Here is a 26,665-nt window from a genome sequence, read left to right on the forward strand (position 1 = left end):
GAAGCGGGAATTATTTAAATCCCCACTTCATTGACTATGCTGGGAAAACTAGTTTACATGGCTCCATCGATGGAGCCATGTAGTCTAGACATACCCTAAGCTCCCAGCAGTCCCAGTCTACTTATCTAAAGAAATATATACAATCTCATTCATGCAGGGACTCAAATACTAGCCACAATTCCTTATACCAGAAAACAGTCTCGGACCCCAATATTTTTCAAATAAGAAAATGTATTATTTAAAAAGGCTCTTTTAAAAATCTTGAAGTGAGCATTCAAACTAAGAATGTTAAAGTTCAAGGAATAGCTCACAGGATGAAAAGTCAAATTATATAGATTCTATTATTGGTTCTGTTGCTAATTTGCAGTCATTTCTTTGCATCTCCATTTCCTAATTTGCAAAGTAAAGATAATAGTACCTTTAGGTGGTTTAATTATTTGTTTTACCCAAATAAAATATTGGTTTGATAAATGCAGAAGAAGAAGAAGAATCCTGACAAAAGCAAAACTTGCTGAGAAAATTTATTTATTCTAACGCAGTTTTTACACTAACTACCTGGAGAGCCAGATCTGACAGCAAGATTCCTTCTATATATATTAAACAGGTAGGTTTTATATTTTCAGCAAACCTGAAAAATTCTCTCCAAAACTACAAAATAATTAAGAACATTCAATATTTAATCAACACAGATGTACCCTTTTATTTCATCATAAGATGTATCCACTTCAAAAATCTGGATTTAAGTGTAAACATGTTATTTTCCTGTTCATTTTCTTTTGTATCCACATTAGTGGCCTTTGTTTTTTCGATCAGGATCTCATAAGCTTTCTGCGCTCGAGCAATTTCTTTGTCTGCATTAAAATGAACCATTTGTCTGTTCAGAATAGGAACAATTAAATTGAAGTCATTAATTCTTTTGTTTAGTTTTTTGATATCTTCTATTAATTGTTCACAAATCTGATTCCATTGCTTCTGTCTAAATGCTGTCATTGGCTCTCCAAGTTTATTCCTAGATGCTACTATGTTATTTCTTAGTTCTTCAATAGTTTCTCGTATTTCTTTCTGCATCAGAATCCATTCTGGTTGGTATCCATTATCTATAAGAATTCTGTTCAGGTTGTGAGTCATAGGATCAATATGCGGACAATATGAAAATTTCTGCAATGGTTTTCCTTTACCACTGAGGTTATCAAAGTCTCCTTTGGCCATTGATTCCTGGATGAGGTCCTCAACCAAACGCTCAATTGCTTGGGTTATTTTTATCTTCTTACTCTGCTTGACATCTTTGGCTATCATAGTGTTCATAGCATACTGGCTCTCAAATTTCTGCTTTCGATATTCCATCACCTGCTCAGCTGCACGGTCTACTCTAAACTGCATGTACTGTCTCTCTCTTTGACTGGGTGTCCCAAAACCAACACCTTCAAAACTTAAATACTGCCGGTGCTGTGGTGCTTTGGATTTTAATTTGGCTTCTTCTTCCTCTTCGCATTCACTTGATTTCATTTTCTTGGCCACATCAGAAAGCACAGTTCTGTATGCTTCTTCTATCTGCATAAACATTGCAGAATCAGCTGTGACAGAACCACTGTCTGGATGATACTGTTTGGCAAGATTTCGAAATGAATTTCTTACATCATCTAGAGAACACCCCTCCTGAAGTTTAAGAAGTCTGTAACAGTCTTTGAGACTATTTTTAGGTTTATAACTTGACAACCATTTATGGTCAATGATATAGGGATTAGGAAATTGGTTTACTGTTTTGGGAATCATTGTGGAAAGTGCCCAGAGATGACATGGAATTTTTTTTGTCAACACGAAACAAAGCCACTTCATATTTCTTCAGATGCTTCTACATCCTAAACAAGGACCTGTTAAAAAACACTGAAAATAAAATAAAACTAATGTATTGAATTTTAAAAGCCATTATTGATTCTTAAAAAAATTCTGATATTAATCAGTTATTTTCCTTTACTTCAAAAGTGTATTAAAATTCAGATCAATTTTCACACAAGATTTTTATTTAAAGGACAATTGTCAGTCATATGCTTTTCTAGAAGAGAGTAACAGCACATTAATACTATTTACACACAGAACAATCCTGCATATACAATACATGAAAATTCATTTGCAGCACAGCTCTCATAAAATTGCAAAAAAGCAATTTGGACTGTAAATATCATATAAGCTTTAGACAGGTACAACATTTTAGCAGGTTTCTTAAAAAACAGGTCCTTTCCACATTGCAGAGAACTGTAGAACTATGTTGGAGACTAGAGATGTAAAATCCTGTGTAAATTGTTAACCAGTTAAATTATAGATTTAACTGTTTATCTAGCCGGACCCCCTCGGCCAGAAGTACGGGGGGGAGGGAGGGACTGTACCAGCCCAGGTGGGCTAAAGCAACCCTCTACAGGGTGCTCAGCTGGGCTCAAGCAGCTCCCCACCTACAGTGCCAGGCTGGGCATAGATTAACCAGTTAAAACTTTACATTGCTATTGGGGACATAACCGTAATAACGGAGCCCTGCCAATACAACTGCATTTTAGGCAGGCTTTAAATACATGAAGTACTAACCAGCTGAATTCTGTATCAACAGAAGATACAATAAAATAAATCTACATAAAATAAATCTAGAACATTAACTTTTTAGTAATAAAAGAAAAGACCAATAATGTCTTAACTTTAATTCTGGTAAGAAAATTGGCTCTTGAAAGCAGTGGGATCCCAAAGCAATTCTTTTTTCAAACACTTACATAAAATAATTTTTCATACAAAAATCAATTATAGAAAGTATGAAGCAAACAAAAACTAGGAACTTAATACATCACTGAAACAACCAATTATTGTTAATGAAAATCATCAGCCTATGATTGCACAAAAATCATCCTCATTTTCATGGTCACCATCACCCACAAGTCTTGTGTGTGTCAACTGGCATTTCAAGACACAAAACTGAACAAGTTGTATCAATAACTTGTATCAACAAGTTGTATTACTTAATTTTTCTGCAGCTTGCGGGCTATTTGGAATAACCATTCTGAACAGAAGCAAGATTAGAAGCACTCACTCAGTGTTGATTATCTGTCCTGAATACCTTGTAAGGTACAACTCCACACATACATACTTTCTTATTATAAACACAAATGCTGTTAATTCTTATAGCTTTGGTTATGCAGGAGGTTGGACTAGATCATTGATTCCTTGTTGCCTTAAAAATGAATGAAAATATGTTAGATAAGATCAACAGAGCATCTTTTAGATCTGAGTGCATTAGTCAGAGGGCAAAACCATTACAACTTTGCATAACTGTTTTTCCATATACTCAAAATAGATGGGGCTCGTCTACATTGGCCCCTTTTCCGGAAGGGGCATGGTAATTTTTGAAATCGCAATAGGGAAATGCGCGGGGGATTTAAATATCCCCCGCGGCATTTAAATAAAAATGTCCGCCGCTTTTTTCCGGCTTTTAAAAAAGCCGGAAAAGAGCGTCTACACTGGCCCCGATCCTCCGGAAAAAAAGCCCTTTTCCGGAGGATCTTATTCCTACTTCAAAGTAGGAATAAGATCCTCCGGAAAAGGGCTTTTTTTCCAGAGGATCGGGGCCAGTGTAGACGCTCTTTTCCGGCTTTTCTAAAAGCCGGAAAAAAGCGGCGGACATTTTTATTTAAATGCCGCGGGGGATATTTAAATCCCCCGCGCATTTCCCTATTGCGATTTCAAAAATTACCATGCCCCTTCCGGAAAAGAGGCCAATGTAGACGTAGCCTTAGTGTGTTGAAAGTTTTTATGTCTATTAGCCAGTTGGAGTTGCTGTGCTAGTAAAGCAGATCAGGTTCAAAATTAGACTTGCCTTATATTTATAATGATTGGGAAAAATTCAGATTCTAAGTATCACTTAAAAATACATGCTACACTACTCTTGAAAACTATTATTTACATCTTTAAGCTATACTCCATTGCTGATTATTTTAAACAAAAGCTGCTGTGATTATGTATAATATTATATGCAGCTGTTTGTGATGCTTTATGCATAATATTTATGTAAGAACTGTTATGTATTTTGTAATATTGTGCATTACAAGAAGTATTTAACAAAAATGGCATCCTCATCATTATGGTGATTTTGGTCTTAATCCTGAAACATATGACAGAGGCATCTGTGAGAAAATATGATTGCTGTTTAATGAATGTCCATTATATGAACATTTCCATCTGCAAACACTACATTCAAACACTGTAGCTGCACCAATGCAGCCATGCTGCTGAAGAGATTAAATAAAGATAGTTAATCCACCTATTCAAGAGGTGGTGGTTAAATCAAGAGGAAAAGCTTGCCTGTCAAAACAGAGTTGCCTACAAGTGTGATTAGTTTGGTATAACTGTTGCCTGCCAAATCTTCAGGATTGCCATGGAGTCTCCAGGAATTAAAGATTAATATTTAATTAAATATTATGTGATGTGATGAAGCCTTCAGGTATATGTCCAAGCAAAACTGTAACTCTACTGTATACAGTCTGTGGTCTAGGCTTGGCTTCACTTTGCTCACAGCAAAAGGATTACTCTAGATCACTGATTCTCAAAGTGTGGTCCACAACCGTCTTGCAGGTGGTCCGCAGACTTGGGGCTCACCCCCTCCTACACTGGGGAGCCTACACTGACACTCCAGCCACCCACCCCTAGTGAGGTTGGGGCACCAGCACCAGCACCTACTGCAGGGATGGAGAGTGAGCCTCACAGGGTCAGAAAGCTGAGTTCCCTCTCTTAAACATTCGGATGAGGGAATGGCAGCACAGGAAACCACTCGCCTGGAGGCTTTCTGCTCTGCTCCCATTGGCCAGAATCATGGCCAACCGGAGCAGCAGGGGCAGGGGTGAACCTAGGAGTGAGGGGAAGCACCTGCACTCTCCATCCTAGACCCCTCTAACCTCAGTTCACTCCTGCACCCAACCTCCCAGCCAGACCCTGCACCTCCACTTGGACCCATTTTGTCATCATGGATAATTGGCTGGTGGTCCACAGAAGATCTGCATTGAGCAGGGTGGGCTGTGGTCCAAAAAGTTTGACAACCAGTGCTCTAGATCAAGGGTTCTCAAACTTCATTACACTGTAGAATAGTAATAGAAATGTAGCCGTGTTAGTCTGGTGTAGCTGAAGCAAAATGCAGGACTATGTAGCACTTTAAAGACTAACAAGATGGTTTATTAGATGATGAGCTTTTGTGGGCCAGACCCACTTCCTCAGATCAAATAGTGGAAGAAAATAGTCACAACCATATATACCAAAGGATACAATTAAAAAAATGAACACATATGAAAAGGACAAATCACATTTCAGAACAGAAGGGGGATGGGGGGGGGGGAGGGAAGGAAGGAAGGTAAGTGTCTGTGAATTAATGATATTAGAGGTGAGGAAAGTTAACTTCCTTCTCCCCCCTTCCCCCTTCTGTTCTGAAATGTGATTTGTCCTTTTCATATGTGTTCATTTTTTTAATTGTATCCTTTGGTATATATGGTTGTGACTACTTTCTTCCACTGTTTGATCTGAGGAAGTGGGTCTGGCCCACGAAAGCTCATCATCTAATAAACCATCTTGTTAGTCTTTAAAGTGCTACATTGTCCTGCGTTTTGCTTCATTACACTGTGACAATCTTCGGATAACAAAAATGACTATACAACCCAGGAAGAGGGGACTGAAGCCTGAGCCCGTATGAGCCACGCCATCCTGGGTGGGGATAAGGGCTAGAGTGCCGTTACCTTGGGCAGGGGGTGTAAACCCAAAGGCTTCACCACCAGGCAGGGGGGCCTGTAACCTGAACCCTGATATTCAGCGCGAGTGCAACCTGGACTGCCCCAAGCTAACGCCCTTGGATTTGTGGCTCAGGCTTTGGGCCACCCTGGGCCAGCCCTGGCAATCCGCTCTGGCGCCCTGGCCTGCACTTAGAGAGCCGCTGCTCTGGGTTTGCGGGTTGCGGGATAACGGATTGTCTGGCAACGCTTTTCCTAAAGCGCAACCCCCCCCCCCCCCCCCCCAACGACAGTAACCGCCAGCGGCGCCATAACGCTGGGAGACATTTTTTTTGCAGGGGGGGGGGGCTACAGACCAGTGACGTGGGATCACCCTGCGTAACAGCTGCTTCCCGCGAGCGCGCGGTGACACATTAACAGCTCGGCGCGAGACCTGACACCGGCCCGCACAGCCGGGGGCTCAGAGGCGGGATGGGGGGGGGGGGAAGGGGCCCTGCCAGCAGAGCGCGGACAGCAGCCCCCGCTCCCCGCCAAGGTCCCAGCACAGGCCCGCCGCTGTCACCCCCTAAGCCCCTCACCCGTCCCCCACCGCCGCTACTGCTACCGCCCGCCTCACCTGGCCCCTCCCGCCACCCGTCATTGGAGCATGCGTAGACGGAGAGAGAGTCTCCGGAAGGGCAGCTCCTTTCAGCCCGCGCTCAGGGACGGAGCCTAACGGCTGTCGCAGAACTAAACGCCCCCTCCCACTTCCAACAGGGCTGGCGCGCGCCGGCTTTTGTGGCGTTTGGAATTGTGGGATATGTGGTCCCGACTCCTTAGGCAGAGGCCGCCCTGGTACCTGCTCGTCCCCTCCCCCCCACCCCGCGCGCTTACCACGTGACTGCTTCTGGGTTTGTGTGACCCGCTGCCGTGAGCCGGAGGGAACGCGCAGGGGCCGGGCGGGCGACCCCGTGCGAGGCTGCGCGAGCCGGGACGCTGCTCCAGCCCCTGCCATGCAGCGCTGCTGCTGCGGGAAATTAACATTCCCCCCCCCTGCATGTGCAGCCGCTGCGACCCCCTCAGTAGCCCCGGCTGCGGGCTTCTTTGCTGGGTTAGCAGCCTGGTAACACCTCGGGTTTTTGGAAAGCCCAGGCAGTTGGTGCCTAAATGCCCCCCCCCCCCCGAAGCAGAACGAGGAACCCCGGCTAGGCCAGCATTGCTTTGTTGCGCTTAGCAATATGGTAACTTGGCGAGCACCGTGCATCCCTATGCTGCGGGAACAGCAATGAGGTCAATGAGTGCTTCAGATATAGGTGGTGTCCGGGTCAGTCTCTTTGCTCCTATAGGTAGAGCTCTGCAAATCCAGGGGGGATGTGGATCTTTGCAGATCGTTTTTGCAGGTGCAGCTATGGATGCACATACCAATTCTGAATCCGCACAGGGCTCTGTCTATAGGTAGTTGAAGCAAAATGCAGGACAATGTAGCACTTTAGGTAGGACATTTAAGCAAAATACCACATGTTGCAAAGCTTACACTAAAAGCAAAAGGGCTAGCATCCCTGGTGTGTAATTTGGAGTCTCATACAATGGCAGATGCCTGTTTACCAACCTGCTACACCATGGTATAAATAACTTCTGAATTTGGCACACATTTTCTTGAAACCAATATGCCATCCACAGATAAAACTGACACTGCTACTCCAGAAAAGGCACTTTTATGTTTCAATGAAACTACTATGCACAAACCACACTGCATAGCTATACCCTGCCTAAAACCAGTAGGGAACCTTTTTGGGTTGGGGGGCCACACACAAATGAGAAGCAATCCCATCCCACAAATCTGCACCAGCATGGCCCTCAACTGAGAAGGAGAAAGACACTCCCCACCCCCATGTTCCCCTTGCACACTAGAGCCTAGTGGGACTGATGCTAGTAGATTTTGCGTGCTCCGGCCCATGGGCTGGTGGTAGGGGGGGCTGAAAGGCTAGCTTAGGCTCACCAATGCTGGGGGGGGGGGGAGCCCTGAATCTCAGGGGCTGGATCCAGGCAAACTGGGACTGCATCTGGCCCCCGGGCATTAGATGTCCCACCTCTGGCCTAAAAGATACGAAAGTCCAGCATCAACCTGTTAGATGAGAACAAAGCAGCAGTGAATATACAGATTCTTTGTCTCCTGAATCTCAGCTGGAGATTTTCTCAAGAGAGGCATCCACCCCTCCCTACTGTGAAGGACAAAGGAAACTATTCTGAACTGGGAGAGGAAGCCTGAGCTAAGAAGTTCAGTCAGTAAGGGTACGTCTACACTGCACGGCTATTTTGAGATGCTGGAGGTATTCTGAAATACCTACCCTGTGTCTACACAAGCTGCCCATTTCGAAATATTTTTCAAAATAATGGGCAAACTATTTCGCCATCCCATTAAACCTTGTTGCACGAGGAATAAGGGATGGCTCGAAATAGCACATTATTTTGAAATTTAGCACTGTGTAGACACACCAAATTTAAAAATAAGCTATTTCAAAATAGTTTCAAAATAAAATATGCATTTTGTGTAGCACAAATTGCGTATCTTATTTCGAGTGTAGGGTGCTGTGTCGACGCAACCTAAGACTGCTGCAAGTATGTGGAGGGAAACTTTGAATTGAATCTGATATAGTCTGTTAATGAAGCATTAGTAGAGATTTAACTTTATTTTCTTGAACTACTTCTGACTTAATGCCCAATTTACTTGTACTCAAAATCTCTATGTAGTTAATAAACTTATATTGGTTTTATCTAATCCAATGTGTTTTAAATGGAAGTGTCTGGGAAACTTATCAAGTTATGCGCATATTAAATATGATTTATTTTAAAGCTAAAACAGACTTTATATAAATGTATATTTTCAAAGAGAGAGATGGGCAGTACAGGACATACATTTCTAGGGGGAAAACTAAGACGGAAATATAATAATTACATTTGGTTAGAGTCAAAGTATATCTAACTGGAAGGGGCATTATTATAGGGTGCAGGCCCCATGACAACCCACCCGTCCTGCCTAATCCCTCCGCTGTTCTGTTCGTGCTCGGCACCTGCCTCTTCCTCTGTGAGTGACTCCGGAACTAGCAGGACAGAGTGGGGCTGGTGTCACTGCTGCTGCCACACCTTATGCCACCCAGTCCCTGCGTCCTCTCAAAGCACAGGGCTTGGTGCAACTGTCCCAAACTGTCCTATGGACAGGATGGTTCTGCTGGTTGGCTGCCGCACACACCAAACATTGCTAGGAATGACTGCATGCTGGAGGCTGTTTGTGGAGTGCAGACTGGTGGAGGCTACAGCATCAAAGCACTCTAGGTTAGAGCACAGAGAGACACAGTATTCTTTAGTCTGTATTGTACCCCAGTATGTCATAACCCTTGCTTTTCCTGTTACATCTTTGCCATTTTATTCTCTTGGAGTAAATTATACCAATTTATATTGCTTTATGCTGTTTTATGAACAAGCAGTTTATACTGCTACTTACATCCCATCTGAATCTGGCCCTGTGTAGTCAGTTTCTTCCCCTTTTGTTTGATCTGCAAAACTGCAGATGAAACTGCAGCAAACCAAAATATTTACAAGAACTGGAAATGATGCCATGGGAGAAGTGTTTTGTTTAGATGTTAGACATTTTAACGATTTATGGTATCTGTTTCTCTTATTGTTCTCTGTTTTGTTGCTGTCTGTCTGTCTCTTTCTAATCCTGCCTAAGAAAACGACTTGAGTCAGATAATTGCAGTATATTATGGGCAGTTTGAATGAATGCAAAATGTTAGTATTTCCCTCTTATGTGATAGAGTCAAAGAAGACAGGGTTTCAGAATTGTATGGATTATTGTGATCAGTACTGCAGCAGCTCTATGAATGTAAGAAGAAGTTGCTTAAAATCTACAAACCAAATTCTGCCTTCAGTAGGTGTATGTTTGTTTGACTGGATTTCAACTGAGGAATCTCCCTTTTCGGCTACTGCTGTTTGTCATGCACTAGGAGAAAGAAAAAGAGAAGCGTGACTTTATAGGTAATGTTTAAACTTATTGTAAGGTGCATGGCTTCTTTTACGGTGATATTAAAATCTGGCACCTTTTTATCGATATGCAAGGAATTGGAAGGTGTGCATGTGTGGGATTATCCTGCTATTTCTTACTATAAATTTATTTTAATGGTGTGAGAGGACTATATTGCATTTTGGTGACTCAAACTTTTCTCTCTCACTGCCTCAGTGTGTACCTGCTTTTAAGGAGTTCACACATAGCTCTTGCTCAGTGATGTTTTAGCATGTTTTGATTTATTTTTTGTAAACAACTGTAGTATTGGAAACATGTTAGTTGTATCTTTTAATAACACTCTTCTATATTTGAACATCTTTCCATGGCAGTGAGGATGGTATAAGAAGCTATAAAGAATGAAACAGAACATATTACTCATTGTGTAGCTATCTTTGTCTCTGAATAAACCTCATTTTATGTTATAATGCAGAATTACAGACAAACACTTAATTTTAATATGTGCTAGATATTAAAGTACATTTTAAACATATCTAAAAGTGTATTTTAGTACTGATGTGAGACTGTGGTGACTATACATGGACATCAAGGAATAACTCTTCAGTAATACTTAAGAATGTCCCATCCTTTTACAACAGAAAAGAACAGTTTTTAATTTATGTACTGTTACTGAAGATGTTTGTTTTGTTATAGAAAGTTGCCTTGAGATTCATTACTTGAAAACGATTATTAAAGTACAGTAAAATGGCACAGACTGATAAGTACATTGAGCAATGTCTCTGTTTCAGAAATGATAATCTCTGCTTTTATTAGGAATGGGGATTAATGAGTTTATGTGGATTACCAGCAAAAATTCAGAACTGATTGGTGGAAAAGTAATGTCCTATTATTTGCTGTGACCTTGTGAGAAATTCAAAGAATGGAGACTAGCAAAGACACATAGATTTTTCTGGGAGCATCCTGTTTTAGTTATGTAAGCGACTAGTCGACTATCCAATAAGCGAAAGTTTATTGGATAATTGACTAATCCCTTGACTACAGACAGTCCCCGGGTTACGTACAAGATAGGGACTGTAGGTTTGTTCTTAAGTTGAATCTGTATGTAAGTCGGAACTGGCGTCCAGATTCAGCCGCTGCTGAAACTGACCGCCAGTTCTGACTTACATACAGATTCAATTTAAGAATCCCAAGCGTCCCCAAGTCAGCTGCTGCTGAAACTGATCAGCGGCTGATTCCAGGAAGCCCGGGGCAGAGCAACTCTGCCTCCGGCTTCCTGTAGTCAGCGCGGGTCAGTTTCAGCAGCGGCTGACTTGGGGACGCCTGGGGCAGAGCAGCTGGGGTGCTGCTGGGTTGCTCCAGTAGTACCGCTCCTCGGCGCTACTGGACCAACCCAGCAGCATCCCAGCTGCTCTGCCCCAGGCGTCCTGATTCAGCCGCTGCTGAAACTGACCAGCAGCGGCTGAATCAGGACGCCTGGGGCAGAGGAGCTGGGGTGCTGCCGGGTTGGTCCAGTAGTGCCCAGAGCGGCGCTGCGGGACCAACCGGCAGCGCCCCAGCTGCTCTGCCCCAGGGTCCACAACAAAAGCCTGGTCTGCTGGGGGGGGCACACTAGCTGCGCCCCTCCCCCCCAGCAGACCAGGGACACCGGGAGCAAAGCCCCAGCCGCGGTGGGGTCCCGCGCCTCTGAGGCTTTGCTCCCGGTGCCCCTGGTCTGCTGGAGATGGTCCCCAGCAGACCAGGGGCACAGGGAGCAGCTTTTCTCTCCCCGGAGATCGAGGTGGCGGGACGCTGCCTGCGAGCTCCGGGGCGAGAAAGCCCCGTTCGTAAGTGCGGATCCGACATAAGTCGGATCCTCGTAAGTCGGGGACTGCCTGTAGTTGCTTCTCCCCTCCCTTGCTGCCAAGGGGTGGGGCAGCAGGATCTGGTGCTGAGAGGAGCCGTCTTAAAAATCAGTTCCCCACTCAGCACTGTCTTCGCGGGGAGTAGGGAATGCAGGGCATGCAGGGCAGTAACAGGGACTGGGCGCGAGCTAGGAATCAGCTAATTCCCAGCTTGCACCCAGTCCCAAATGTTTAATGCATTTAAAAGGCAGAGCTGCAGTGGGGTTAGCTCCCCCATTTATTGACTAATTGACGGAAAATCCATCGACTAGTCGATTTGTTGATTAAACTCAATTTAACATCTGTATCCTGTTTTATAATGTTTTGTTTTTAGGGGAGTGAGTCCCCCCTGCATTACCAAGAGGATTTAAAATAAGGGGGGGGAAGGAAGGGTAGCTCCCTCCCTTCCGCTAAAACAAGAGAGAGTAAGAACTTGCTCCTCTTTTTGACCTTCTCTATGGCTTGGAGAGCTTAGCTCCTCTAGAGCTTGTTTATGGGATCAGCTCTCACCACACAGGAGAAATTGAAGTGGGAGAAGCAAGAAAGTGTTGTATTTGGTTGATGAGTTTCTGGAATCAGTAGGTGGAACAGTAGTGCCTGATATGGTAAGTCCAAGGTGTCTCAGATGGGAGTCCTCTATCACATCACCTCTGAAGTAAGAGCTGTTCCTCTCCTAGCTCTCTTTCGAGCCAAGATGCTTTTAAGTTGACTTCAAGGAAGGGGAGGAAGAAGAGAAAAGCACTCTTTTTTGTGGGGGAGTTCTTTAAGCTATGTAAAGAAAACATGCACTGTTCTGCTTGTGTGTGTTTTCCCTGCCCGTACTCCCAACTAGAAATTTAGGTCTGTTCTAAACTGACTTGAATTACTATACTGAACTAGTGAAAGTGTGATGTGTCAAGAGGCTGAAAACTGAATAATTGGTGGGGGAGAGGTTTTAGTTTATTAAAAAAAAAACCTTTTTTAGTTAGCACCTGTTTAATTCCAGTCTGTACTGAGTATTTGGGATAAATTATGTTTTTTTTTAAATATCATCAACTTCAACCTTTTGCTTATTGTGAGCTCTCATCCTGTAAACAGTACTGTAACATACACACTCATGCCAGGAATGTCTTCTACCAACAACAGGGAAGATCACACTTGACATTTCTGATATTTCTAAGATCAAAGGAGAGGAAATATATAAAAATATTTCACAATGAAGTAAAAAGGGAAGACCCCAACTTTAAAAAATGCTGAGCAAAGTAAACTTTATTTCAAAGTAATCTAATGTATCTTTTTAATGTGTCTAATGTATAGTGCTCCTACTATAAAAACTGATGGAAAATATTTATTCGATAAAGTAGTATTTTTTTCTTGTAGATTCACGATAAAGTCCCATGAAAGAGGGTATATAAAACAGTAAGTGAACATTATGCTTTATCTGCTTAGTCATTTTGGAACTGTATATAACCAGTAATTATTTTATTGATATTGGTGTGGTCTATCTTGATACCATCTCTGCTAGGAACCAAAACCTTTTCCCTAAAAGGTTACTGTTTACTAATGGCTGACCTTAAACATAATGCTTTTGTTTTTCAATATTGTCACTGATTTTGTTTATAAACTATATAATAAATTCCACTCAGATCATCTTTTCATGAGAAAGAGCAATGCTGTGTCGAATGGAAAGCTGACATTTTTATTATGTTATTAATTTATTATGTATGTTGTGGCTATGGATTGGTTATGCAATGGACATTATCTTAAAGGTCATAGTCAGGGAGTGTTTTTATTAATGATACTTAGGTATGCCCATTTAAATTTCATACTGGAAACATTAAACCTGTCAATGTAAAATACATTACGTATTACAGTGTTTCTGAAATAAATAAAAAATAATCTTCCAAGCAATCCCATTGAAATAACAATTTTAAATGTCAGCGTAGTGAGGAAAACATCAGTTATTTTGTTCAGCACATGATTCAGTCTGTGCAGCACACTCACTGATTTTTATATTTTAACAATTTCTGTTTTTAAAAATTATATATTTCCCCGTGAATAATCTGAGAATTTTATAGCTGATTAAATTTTCTGCGTGAACAGTCAGTGAAGGTAGGACTGGGGAAAGCAAGCCCTGAGCCCCACTCCCAGCTTCTGCTGAGGCCCCGCCCCACAGGAGCCAAGCCATTTCCTTGCCGAGGAAAGGAGAGTGAGCGCCCCTCAGGCTCCTTGGCCTCAGACCACGGGGAGGGCAGGCTGCTCCAGCCTCTCCGGGCTGCATGGAGCACAGAGAGGCCGGGTGCTGGAGGCAGCAACACTCTGCCCCCAAATGCATTCTGGGGGCAGAGTGTGGTCAGGGCTAGGCTGGCAATTTGGGAAGGCAATGCCTTCCCCCGCCTAGCATAGTGGCCGCCCATGAGTTTCTGAATTGACAACCTCCATATTGAAGTGAGTGTACCGTAAAGATAAGTTTCAGACAATATTTGTGTAAAGCTTTCCTACACTGCCAATGTGCCTCAGTACTTCTGTGGAGGAATCAGATGTAGTTGGGTAGTTCAGTTTCTATACCTTGACTTGGATACTTAAGAGGTTAAATCTTGATCACACTGAAGTTAGTGGTAAAACTTCCATTGACTTCAGTTGGTCCACAGTGTGCAGCGGCGGTCAAAAAGGCAAATAGGATGCTAGGAATTATTAAGAAAGGGATAGAAAATAAGACCCAGAATATCTTACTGCCCCTGTATAAAACTATGGTATGCCCACATCTTGAATACTGTGTACAGATGTGGTCTCCTCACCTCAAAAAAGATATTTTGGCCTTGGAAAGGGTTCAGAAAAGGGCAACTAAAATGATTAGGGGTTTGGAATGGGTCCCATATGAAGAGAAGTTAAAGTGACTGGGACTTTTAAGTTTAGAAAAGAGAAGACAGAGGGGGGATATGATAGAGATATATAAAATCATGAGTGGTGTGGAGAGGGCAGATAAAGAAAAGTTATTTATCAGTTCCCAGAACTAGAGGACACCAAATGAAATTACTGGGTAGTAGGTTTAAAACTAGTAAAAGAAAGTTCTTTTTCATACAGCGTGTAGTCAACTTGCGAAACTCCTTGCCAGAGGAGGCTGTGAAGGCTAGGACTATAACAGAGTTTAAAGAGAAGCTAGATAATTTCATGGAGGTTAGGTCCATAAAAGGCTATTAGCCAGGGGATAGAAATGGTGTCCCTGGCCTCTGTTTGTCAGAGGCTGGAGAAGGCTGGCAGGAGACAAATCGTTTGATCAATGTCTTCGGTACACCCTCTCTGGGGCACCTGGTGCTGGCCACTGTTGGCAGACAGGCTACTGGGCTAGATGGACCTTTGGTCTGACCCAGTACGGCCGTTCTTATGTTCTTATGTTATCTTTTCACCCATTATGCCGACATTGTTGCCAATCAGTACCATGTGTGAAGTGTATTTTTGTCATTTGACTACCTTTATGCTGAGAACTATACTGAGATTAGATGCAGTTATGAGTGGCTGTTAGGGGCATAATTCATATGTTTTGTTTTTTTCCCATCGGACTCTGATGGCAGATCGAGTGCTTGTGATTGGCAGTGGAGGCAGAGAGCATGCTCTGGCTTGGAAGTTAGCACAGTCTCCACATGTAAAACAAGTGCTAGTCGCCCCTGGAAATGCAGGAACAGCCAATAATGGAAAGATTTCAAATTCAGGTAATAAAAAGCAAATAAACAATATTTCAAGCTGTACAGGAATATAGATAAGTGAATGTAAATAAAAACTGTTCAGTATCATATATTGAATCAGTAGAAATTAGCTTAATCAAATTAGTCTTACTCTTTTCCATAAAAATGCTACAAATTATACTACATTCAAATAATTTTTACTGTGTGTTTTTTTCTGAATTTTAGGATTATTTGTAGAGCTGTACCAAATTCACGGTCCAATTGGTCAATTTAATTGTCATAGGATTTTTAAAATGGTAAATTTCATGATTTTGTATATTTAAATCTGAAATTTCATGTTGTTATTCTTGTACGAGTCCTGACCCAAAAAGGAGCTATGTGTGGGTTGCAAGGTTATTGATTTAAGGTTGTGGTATTGCTACCTTTACTTCTGTGCAGCTGCTGGCATTAGCACTGCCTTCAGAGCTGGGCAGCTGGAGAGGGGCAGCTGTTGGCCAGGAATTGAGCTCTGAAGGCAGAGCTACTGTCAGCAGTAGAGGTAGAGATGTATGCTATGGTGTTGCCACCCTTACCTCTGCAGCTACCACTCTCTAGCTACCCAGATCTGAAAACAGCAGTATAGAAATAAAGGTGACATGGATGTTGTCCCCCTTACTTCTGCACTGCTGTTGGCAGTGTGCTGCCTTCAGAGTAGTGATAGAAATGTAGCCGTGTTAGTCTGGTGTAGCTGAAACAAAAAACAGGACTATGTAGCACTATAAAGACTAACAAGATGGTTTATTAGGTGATGAGCTTTCGTGGGCCAGACCCACTTCCTCAGATCAAATAGTGGAAGAAAATTGTCACAACCATATATACCAAAGGATACAGTTAAGCCTCCTGCTTCAAAGGCCTTTTAAGAATACACTTGAAGGAGAATCCTCTGAACTGTCATTCATGCTCAAATTCGACACTTTACACTTAGGTTTGAACAAAGACTCTAAGTATCTTACCCATTACAAAGATAGCTTCCCCAATTATCACCTCTAATATCATTAACTCATAGACATTTACCTCCCCCCCCTCCTCATCCCCCTTCTGTTCTGAAATTTGATTTGTCCTTTTCATATGTGTTCATTTTTTTTAATTGTATCCTTCGGTATATATGGCTGTGACAGTTTTCTTCCACTATTTGATCTGAGGAAGTGGGTCTGGCCCACGAAAGCTCATCGACTAATAAACCATCTTGTTAGTCTTTATAGTGCTACATAGTCCTGTTTTTTGTTTCAGCCTTCAGAGTTGGGTGCCTGGTCAACATTACAACTAGTGCTCTTCAGATGCCCAGCTCTGAAGACAGTGCAGAAGTAAGGGTGGCAATACCATGACCCTCCTAAAATAACCTTGTGATTCCCCTGCAGTTCCCTTTTGGGTCAGTACTCCTAATTTGAGAAACACTGGCCTCTCCCATGAAATCTGCATAGTACTGGATAAAAAGCTCACAAAAGGCCAGATTTCATGGTCTGTTGCATGTTTTCCATGACTGTGAATTTTTAGGCCCTAATTATCTGATAGTGTTTCATCATGTTTTGATATGGCACCAAAAATTAAAGAACACACAAGACTTGAGGACAGTTAGATCTAAATGGATACAAATTAGCAATCTCAAAAATACATACAAATGTTCAAAAAGTAACTCAGTGAAACACATAAATCCATCAAATTCAAAATGTATTTCAGGTTCCACATTCTTCGGTAGTCAAAGGTCTCTCACTCTCACTGAATCTCATTGGTATATGCGTTAATGCCTGTATATGTGAGATTAGTTTATCTTACCATTATGCCTAAAGTCTAAATCAGAGAGAATCTTGTTACTGACAGTAGTAGTCACTGGATCAGGCTCATGATTCAGGACTCAGTTATGTACCCACTGAATTCAGTTGGGGGTAAGCAGTAAGCCTGCAGTACATAACATCATGCAGTAGATTGAAAGTTCTAGAATATGTACAATGAATGGGATGTGTTATTAACAATGAAGTGCCATGTTTTGGGGGTTAAACCCTACTAGAAAATAGATATTAGAAATAAACCCTTCAAATTGTAATGAATGTGAGAAATGCTGATCTATGTATTGTATTTTCAGAGTATAAAATACTTTCTGTTTTCAATGAGCTACCAGGGTGAGGAACCTTTTTTGGGTCAGGGGCCACTGACCCATAGACAAATCAGTTGGGGGCCGCCCCTAAGTGAAAAGGGGGAAAAAGGCAAAAAAAAAAAACCCACCCTGTCACTGACCTGGCCCCCAACTAAGAAGCAGGAAAAAAAGAGGAACTCCTCATGTTCAGGCCCCATGGGATGGTAGTGAGGGTTGCTGAGGCTCAGGGCTTACCCCTTGGGCCAGATTAATTCTTCTGGCCCAGGGGTAGTAGATTTTGTGGAGCTCAAAAGATTCAGTTTGTGGGAGGGGATTGCCAGAGAGGAGGCTGGGGGTAGGAGTGTGAGGTCTAGGGTAGTGATTAAGTAGTGATTAATTTGCTAGTTGAGTAGTCAATGGAATTTCCATCAACTACTCGACTAGTCAATTAGCACTTCCACATTCTGCCTTTGAAATGTACAAGAGCCCTGGGAGAGGGGGCGGGGAACAGAGCCTCAGTGCACCCACCCACTGTGTGGTTGGAGCACCAGTTCACACCACTTCAATAGGGTGGGAGGCGTGAGGGAAGCCCTGAGATTCATGGGCTGGATCCAGGCAAGCGATGGGCCAGATCCAGCCCACAGGCCATAAGTCGAGTTAGATTGTGACGTTGGAGTCTGCCATAAATAAGGGGCAGCATTGTGACTCTGAGTATGGGAAAGAGCAGGAACTTTGTGCCTGATATTCTCCTCAAAGTTGATGGGGAAAAGAGTGGGAATGGAATGGGAAATGAATGTCTCTCAATGCACTCACCGGAGAAGAAGTTGGAAAATTCCCCAGACTTCATCTGGGGCAGCACACCTTAAGGGGGCTGGAACAGTTTTTATAGTGGGCAGTATTGAAAGTCATTGAACCAAACTCCAAATCCTGTGTATAACAGAAATCACTTCAAGCTCAGGGGTGCAGCTTTACCCCCAGCATGTCTAGTTCCAGCACCTATGGCACAGCTACGCATTGTCTTGTACTCAGGGCATGACCTAGCTTCGTCAATTTATTATGCACAATATACAATCCTAACTTTTTATTTTTAAAATGTGCTAATTTTGTGTAAAATAAATTTTAAAATGTTTCCTTGGACAACCCAGAATAAACACGGTGTAATTAATATTCAGTGACAATATTAATTGGATATTGTGGATTATCTTCAGTTATCTATTGTGGATTCCATTTTGAGTTATTCTATTGCAGTTTTGATAATGACCATAAGAGCTTGGCATCCTTTAGGTTGTTCAGCTCTCCTTTTGCCTATAAAAATGGTCCATTCCAGTGCTTTATTAGTATTGTGGGGGGGGGGGAAGGGATCATAACCCCCTTTGTCTTTACATTTGTAACTTAATTATATGTCTTTATCCTTTTCAGCTGTATTAGTCAGTAATCATACTATCCTTGCCCAGTTCTGCAAGGACCATAACATTGGACTTGTAGTAGTTGGACCAGAGGCACTCTTGGGAGCTGGTAAGGTCAGAATAATTTATCTTGTTAGAAAAAGCCAGGTGCCTCGAATTTATCTTAAAAGATAGATAATCATATTGAAGTGTTAAGCTTTATTCTACCTTAATTTAACTGAAGTGTATGAATATTCTAGGTTGTCTCTGTAAATGTAAGATTATTTTGTGTCTTATTTTTGCTTTATAGCTGTGTACTTGTTAGACAACATGTAGGAAATGTGCAGTAACTGGATAGTCTCATTGTAAGGCTTTGTAAAATAAGATAAAAAGTCTCTTGAAATCCAATGATGAAACTGGTAACTTATTCCATCTGTAAGATAGCATTTTGAGCTTTAAGCTTTTCACTGTAGCAAAGGATGTAGCAGAGTGTGTAGATGGTGCTTTGGGAAGTATTTAAAAACAGAAGAACAGCATACTGGGTCAAATCCAAAGTCCATTTAGCCTAGTATCCTGTCTTCTGAGAGAGGCCAATACCAGATGCCCCAGAGGAAATGAACAGAACAGGTAATCATCAAGCGATCCATCCCCTGACCTCATCCCTGCCCATCCTGGCTAATAATCCTTGATGGACATATCCTCCATTAACTTCACTAGTTCTTTTTTGCCTCCATATAAATTCACTAGAAGACTTACCTGGTGTGGTCCGGGGGCTGCCAGGGCTGTGGGGATCATGCTGTCCCACCAGCTTTTCTCTGGGGCTGGCCCAAGCACCTGTTCCCTGGGGATGGGATGCTTGCTGCCATCCTGTGGTCATTCATGAATAAGAACTGTTCCTATTGTCACACCTCTTCCTTTCTGTTTGCTGTTAAACAATTGCATTCCATGCACATCCCATTGACTTGGCACAATCAAATCCTGATCTTGTTTTAAGTTATGATAAGAGGCAACTGCATACCAAATTTCATGGTGCTAGCTCTTACTGTTTAGGAGGCATTCTTGAACAAATGGATTCACAGGTGGATGGACAAATAGGTAGATGCACAAACTCTAAAATATGTAGTAGATGGATATACTCACATCTTGACTACTGACTTCTCATCTTGCTGAGGGGTGTTTAACACCCCCCCTCCGCCTCAGCCCCCATTCCCACTCTATCCCTTCACCCAAGCCTCCATCCTTGCCCCATCCCACCTCTTCTCCACCTCCTGCTGCAAGAATGCCCCAGTCCCATGCTTCCCCCTCCCTTCTGGAGCTTGAATACTGCAGATCAGCTGTTTGAGGGTTAAGGAAGTGCTGGACAGGAGTGGGAGGAGTTTGTAAGGATAGGTTTGCCAGCATGCAAGAAGTGCAGGGAGAAAGGGGAGATTGGTGCTAGTAGGTATTCCGGACCCACTAATTTTTTGTCCAGCCTTGGAGCACCCATTGAGTCAGCATCTATGCAGATATTATTGCTCCATCTCAGAAAGGATATATTGGAATTGGAGAAGGTACAGAAAAGGGCAACAAAAATATTAGGGGTGTTACATCTTGGAAAAGAGACTGCTAAGGGAGTATATGATAGAGGGCTATAAAATCATGACTGTTGTGGAGAAAGTAAATAAGGAAGTGTTATTTACTCCTCATAAGACAAGAATTAGGAGGCACCCCAACTCCATGAAATTTCTGTGGTAATATAGAGCCATTAAAATTTTCAAATGAGGGATAAGAAGAAAAATAAAATGGTGATAAAGCACACAAAACTATCAATAATATAAAGATATTATAGAATTACTGCCTTCATCAAAGACACTCCACTAGAGAAATAGATTGCATTACAAATAGGCCACCCAAATTATCCAAATACCCCGAGAGAACCTACAGCAATACAGAAGAAAAGAACTCTTTAACCACACACCTCTAGTTGTCACCTAGCATCCCCCACTGGCATGCGTAGGGGGTATCATTAAACTATTGAAGTCCATACTTGATGGGGATCACATCTTGAAAGAAATCTTTCCTGAACCTTTTCCTGCTAGGCTCCTGTGGCCTCAAACCCCGGCTCTCCTGCTGGCCCTGCTCTGGCTGGGGGGTTCCCAGTCAAGGCCAGGAGTTTCCTAGCTGCTGCTGGCCCCATTCCTGCAGGGAGTTTCCACTGCCAGCCCAGCAAAGGCTCTCCAGCACCTATGGGATTTCTGACTGGCTCAGGCTTCTAGCCACCAGGGCTCTTTGGTCCAACAACATCCATGGTCCAGCTGAAAGTCCTGGATATGGGGGAGGTTCAACCTGTATAAGTATTCATCTTTTCTTTGTTGTAGGACTAGAGAGTTGTTAACAGGCTACTTCACATTCCTAGTGTATGTGTTAACTGCTTATGCTAAGCAGACTGTCTCATCTTGTATTTAGTTGTGACATTCTGAGTAAGTTTCCTAGCTCTGAAGAAGAGCTCTGTGAAAGCTTCTCTCTCTCTCACCAGTGGAAGCTGGTCTAATAAAAGACGTCACCTCACCCACCTTCTCTTAACATAATGTAGCCCTTCTGCCAGGCCGAGTAAATAGCAGCAAGGGCCGGGTTCAGTATCTAGGGGTCTCCTCCCAACAAGGTAATACAACACCGGCTCGAGCCCCCACCCAGTGACCTGGGAAATCTTACATACACCTCTGGGTGCCTCAAAAGAGGCAATTCTTCCCCTCTCGCAAGCACAGAGCCTCAGTATAGTAGCAAACCTTTAATAACATGAGGTAACCGACATCAGCATTAAATTGGGGAAACACCACAACTCAGATTTACCAACCAAACATGAGCAAAGCCCCTTCCCCCAGCCACAAATCCCCCCAAAGTCCCAAAAGTCCAACACCCCAAAAGTCTCTGCCCTGGGTTCGTGCCGCCCCAGAGTTCAAAAGTTCACCCGGCAGGGTTTCACCATCCCAACCTGGAGGGGCGGGGATCGATACACCTTACGTGGTCCGCTGGTGGCTCCGCTGATGGCTCCGCCTCTCCGTGGGGTTCTGCCATCGACACAAGTCACTCCGCCACACTCCACCTGCCGTCAAGTCACACTCCACCTGCCGTCCAGTGAGCCGCCTCCACTGTCCGGCTCCGCCAGCCATCTCAGTCCACGCCCCTGGCTGCCAGCTGGTTGCTCCCGCCGCTGCTCCGCTGGCTGTCTGCTGCCACTCCTACCAGCAGCCTGCTGCCACTCCTACCAGCAGCCTGCTGCCACTCCTACCAGCAGCCGCTGGCTGTCTGCTGCTGCCCCTACTACCAGCTGCAGGTCGTCTCCGTCAGCCGCTCTGCCCACACCTGCAGGTTGCCCCCGCCAGCCCTCTGCTGACTGCCCACACCCGCAGGTCGCCCCCGCCAGCCCTCTGCTGACTGCCCACACCCACAGGTCGCCCCCACCCGGCAAACCGCTCTGCTGTCCGCCTGTGCTTGCTGAGTGTCCCTTGCAAGCTGCTCTGCTAGTAGCCCAGCAGCTTAGCCCCAGGCTCCCCTCAGCAACAGTGATTTCAGCGCTCGTCCACAGCACAGCACAGGCCTCCCCACAACACCAGTGATTTCCACAGCAATTTCAGCTCTTGTCCACAGCACAGCACACAGTGATTTCAGCTCATAACAGAGGAGCCTTAGCACTAGCACTCCACAGTGAAGTTAACTCTACAGCTCACAACTAGACTTCTAATGGAATCCAAATTAACTCTGAGATTCCACAAGGGAGAGGATGTAATCAGCATTGTTTAGGCCCTCAGACAGGGCCCTACCACCAAGTACAAAGACCTATCCCCAGCCTGTCTCAGTTTGACTGGGTTTGGAACCCATGCCCCTTGTCTAGCGAGTGCTACTTAGTTTATGGCGAATCCCTCTGTCATAAACAGTTCCACCGTTCCATTGTCCTTGATTCGCATAATCAGGGTAACAACGCTTTTATCCCCCCTGCCTCAATAACAGAGAGACTGGGGATCCCACAGTGGCCAAAGTGACCATTTGGGCTGCTGTGAGCACATACTAGACAGGGTGGGTATGTCTATGCAAATTGGGCTCAGCCCCTGAAGTCTCTTTGCACCACTTGCCACAGTTCACCACCAGATGTCAGGATAGAGTTTACCCTGACCCAGCTTACAATAATAGTTTTCAACCTTTTTTTTCCCTTCATTTACAGACCCCTAACAAATTCTGAATGAGCTAAGATCCCCTTTGGAAATCTTAGTCATAATCTGCAGACCTCCCACCCCTCCCCTCAGGATTCATGAACCACAGGTTGAAAACTATTGTCTTATACAAAGGCCATCATCGTATGTGGATTGTTGAATGTTTGAGTTGCATTTGTCTTTTGGCACTTTTATTAGGAATTGTGGATGATTTGATGTCAGCTGGAGTGAGATGTTTTGGTCCCTCAGCCAAGGCAGCTCAGCTAGAAACCAATACAAGCTTTGCCAAAGCCTTTCTGGATCGCCATAAGATCCCAACAGCAAGATGGGAAGCATTTGATAATCTTCAAGAAGCTTGTAGCTTTATTACCATGTAAGCCATTTGTCCCATGAGGCGCTGCCATTTTTCAGGTGTCTGTACATTTGGTCTTACCTCATGATGATACTTTCTTTTACTTGTTGATACTTTATTAGTGACTAGCAATAATTAAGGTCCTTTTATAATAAAAAACAAATGTGTTCATTGAGCAACTTTAATGACACTAAGAGCCACAATGGCAGTTTTCCAAGTGTTAAGTTTTAGCTCAGAGCTCATAGAGTTTTTTTTCTGTTAAACTACATTAAGGTAACAGTTGGCCATCCGTGATAAGGGAAAAAAATGGATCTAAGAGAAAACATATTCTGATATGTTATATATGAATCAGGTTCTCAGGTATGCCCAATCACAGATGATAGTGTTATTCATGGAGTACTGTGAAGCTAGAATTCTTGAATTCTAGATTTCATATTCCTTACTCATGTTGGTGATTTCATAGTTCCATTGAAGTCAATAGGATTCTTTAGGAGAGTGATTCACCATTCTGAAGAAAGGAGTTACAATTTGGGCTTAGATAGTGATTCTCCCTCACCATAGTGCAATTGACCACAGAAGAAAGCTACTACTGTACAATTGTTCTGTCCTACAGCCATGCACTGGCTCTAAAAATTGTGTTTTCTTCTATATCATGTCTTAAGTATGCTACTATCAATGAGAATATAGATTTTTTTTAAAATCTGGGTTTTTTACTGATTTTACTCGAACAATTTCTACTATGTTATTTTCTATTACAGTTATGCTAAGGAACTTCTATATATAAACAATAAGAAAACATATAACAAAAAGAAGAAAAGCAATCCCAGACAAGCATGCTATGCCCTGTATAATGAGCTTTGTATGCTTGTTCCTACTCCTGTTTAAATCAAGCTTTGGGCAGTGGATTAAAATATGAAAATGTTCTGTATCAGAATATATGTGTCTGTATGCTGGCGGTGTTATGAATAATCTGTTCAAATATTCCATTTAGTTTTACTATCCAGTATTGGAGGGAGGAGAAAAGATGGATACAATGTGGTTAAAATATCCTTCAGAACTGGGTAATCTTATTCCTCATGTAACAAAGTAGCAGAATTCTTGCAAAATTCAGTATTAATTATGACTGTGACCTGCAAATTCAGAGCTAGCATCTAGACCTAAGAGTTCCTGGTTCCCAGTTTTATGCTTAGACCACAAGACCAGTCTGAAAATATGACATGTAAGATAGGCACAATCAAGTATATTTTAATTTAATATTCCTCACAAAAAGGGGAAAATCTTAGATGTGTTCAGCTTAAAAATGTACCTGTTAGAAGATGCATTGGAGATGTCTGATCCTGACTCTCATGTGCCCTGCCATCACTTATAGCACAGACTTTCCTGCACTGGTTATAAAGGCTTGTGGCCCAGGTGGTAAAAAAGAAATAATTTTTGCGTCCAGCAAAGCGGAAGCCTGCAGAACTGTGCAAGAGATTTTGCAGGTAAGCTACCCTTTATTTAAATATTGTAATTCTGATTCTCGCTACCCAGTGGCCTTGAAGCAATGAGTTTGGGGATCTTACTCAGTTGTTTAGCCCAAGTGGATAGATGTTTTCATCACAGAACCCACCACTTTGTTGGCCTGAGTGCTAAGTGGACTTTGAAACTGAATTGTTTTCCTAACCTAAGGAGGTCTCTCCAGCTCTCGGTGTACTGAGAAGCTTACCCTGTTGCTGCCTATGCTGTACCTGTCCTCAGGGTAAAAGAAAGACCTCAGTCATCAAAGTTATCAGTTTCTGTGACTGTGGGCCGTTTTCCTGTTGCCTTGTCGATGCCCGTCACGTATCTGGGCAGATTTCCTCTGGGCAGCATCCACTGATTTCTTTGACCCTTTCTCAAGGCAATGCATGTTGTCCAGATTCTCTGCTTTGTTTTTCTCTAGGTCCATGTAATCTGTTAAGTTCTGGGTTCTGTGGCCCCTCTCTGTTTGAAGGAGCTTTCATTGCATTGGTCAATCTTTTTATTGCTTTGTTTGTCTCTGTCCATAGTCCCAGGATTAAAATAAGATGGCTCTTTTCATATGCATTGTTTCCTTCTGTTAGCGGTGTTTTTCTTTTTTAAAGAGAAGATATTATCTAACTGATGGATGTCACAGCTAGTAACTAAAGAATATTTTTAATGCAGGATAAAATGTTTGGAGAGGCTGGAGAGAGGATTGTCATTGAAGAACTTCTTAAAGGGGAAGAACTATCTGTATGTTTGGTTTTGGCTCAATAGTTTAGTTACAAATCTTTTTATGCACTTGTATTGCCATTACACGTTTTTTCCTAAAAGCATGAATTCTTTGTTTAAAATAATTTTTGTTTATGTGGCAGTTACAGAAATATATAAACCATGCATTCTGATGTCATGTTAGTCAATGTACTTTCTCAGTGCAACTTTATTCTACATTAAATGTAAATATGCAATGACTGTGATCTGTTGGGGGAGGGTGAATTGGTCTAGAGAGGGGAAAAAGTAATGTAATGCTGATTTTTAATATATCCACTTTGCCACTTTTCTTGCATTATGTCCTACATTTTTGTCCTAATGCTTAGTTTACTTTTTGTATCTGTAAATACAATTGTGGTGTCTTCCCTGCGATAGACAGTACTCTAGAAGATTTACTTGGTGTTACTTGGGTCCTCAACTCAAAAAAGTTTTGTTTTTCTTCATTTAAATCATTGTTCTGGGGTGGGGCTAGGGGTTCGGGGTTCGGTATTCAGGCTGCCCCAGGAAGAGGAGGCTACCCCAGCTCTCTCTCACCACAGCAACTTGGGGTCAGGTGAGAAGTGCCTCTCCATGGCCACTGCAGCTCCAGAGGGCACAGCTGGGGGAGAGATTCATATCCCCAGGCAGGGCGAGCAGACAGACAGACACACAAACTCTCTGAAATATATATTAAATAGCTGTCCTTTTCTCCACCCTTGCTCCCTGCTGGCCCAGTAGGGTTATAACTGTCCCCGTCCCCACTTCTGGCCCCTCGGTGCCCCCTGTGGTCATTCTACAGTATAAATGTCCCTCTCTTTCCATTTTATGAGAAACAATCAAATTCCAGACACATTCCATTTTCCCGACATAACCAAACCCTTACTTTGCCATAAATTAAGATAAAAGTAATCCGCACAACAAATTTGGTGGTCCTAGCTCTTACTATTTGGGAGGAGTTCTTGAACAAACAGACTTATAGATGGATAGACAGACACACACACAATTTTAAAATATATAGTAAGATGAGAAGACTTACCAGGCATTTCCTAGGTCTTTCAGGGCAGGGAGCTGGTGGTGCAGTGGGTAGGGCCTTAGGATGTGAGGAGCTCAGGG

The 26,665-nt window shown here is 42.9% G+C and overlaps 2 protein-coding genes across 8 annotated transcripts in view; one reads left to right on the forward strand and one right to left on the reverse strand.

Moving 5' to 3' along the window:
* Nucleotides 1-504: 504 nt before the first annotated feature.
* DNAJC28 (DnaJ heat shock protein family (Hsp40) member C28) lies at nt 505-6,516 on the reverse strand. 6 transcript variants are annotated; one of them, XM_075911041.2, is made up of 3 exons: nt 6,364-6,516; nt 3,071-3,211; nt 505-1,871 (listed from the first exon to the last, which is right to left on the reverse strand). In XM_075911041.2, exon 3 carries the CDS (start codon nt 1,834-1,836, stop codon nt 700-702), a length of 1,137 nt encoding a protein of 378 aa, XP_075767156.2. In that variant the 5' UTR covers nt 1,837-1,871; nt 3,071-3,211; nt 6,364-6,516; the 3' UTR covers nt 505-699. The 6 variants fall into 6 exon arrangements, with proteins under 6 accessions (XP_075767156.2, XP_075767131.2, XP_075767141.2 ...); XM_075911016.2 differs by having other exon boundaries at nt 505-1,884; XM_075911026.2 differs by lacking the exon at nt 6,364-6,516 and adding an exon at nt 6,104-6,344 and having other exon boundaries at nt 505-1,884.
* Nucleotides 6,517-15,168: 8,652 nt separating this feature from the next.
* The window catches only part of LOC102461235 (trifunctional purine biosynthetic protein adenosine-3-like), a 56,325-nt gene continuing 44,828 nt past the window's right edge, over nt 15,169-26,665 (forward strand). The window contains exons 1-5 of one of the 2 annotated variants that reach the window (XM_025186105.3): nt 15,169-15,316; nt 18,819-18,914; nt 23,170-23,344; nt 24,693-24,804; nt 25,487-25,555. In XM_025186105.3, the coding sequence (XP_025041890.3) occupies nt 15,172-15,316; nt 18,819-18,914; nt 23,170-23,344; nt 24,693-24,804; nt 25,487-25,555 (597 nt within the window). In that variant the 5' untranslated portion in view covers nt 15,169-15,171. The remainder of the gene's footprint in view (nt 15,317-18,818; nt 18,915-23,169; nt 23,345-24,692; nt 24,805-25,486; nt 25,556-26,665) is intronic. The other variant, XM_025186106.3, reaches the window with a different exon arrangement.

Source organism: Pelodiscus sinensis, chromosome 1 (genome assembly GCF_052426305.1).
Source record: "Pelodiscus sinensis isolate ZL-2025 chromosome 1, ASM5242630v1, whole genome shotgun sequence".
NCBI lineage: Eukaryota > Metazoa > Chordata > Testudines > Trionychidae > Pelodiscus > Pelodiscus sinensis.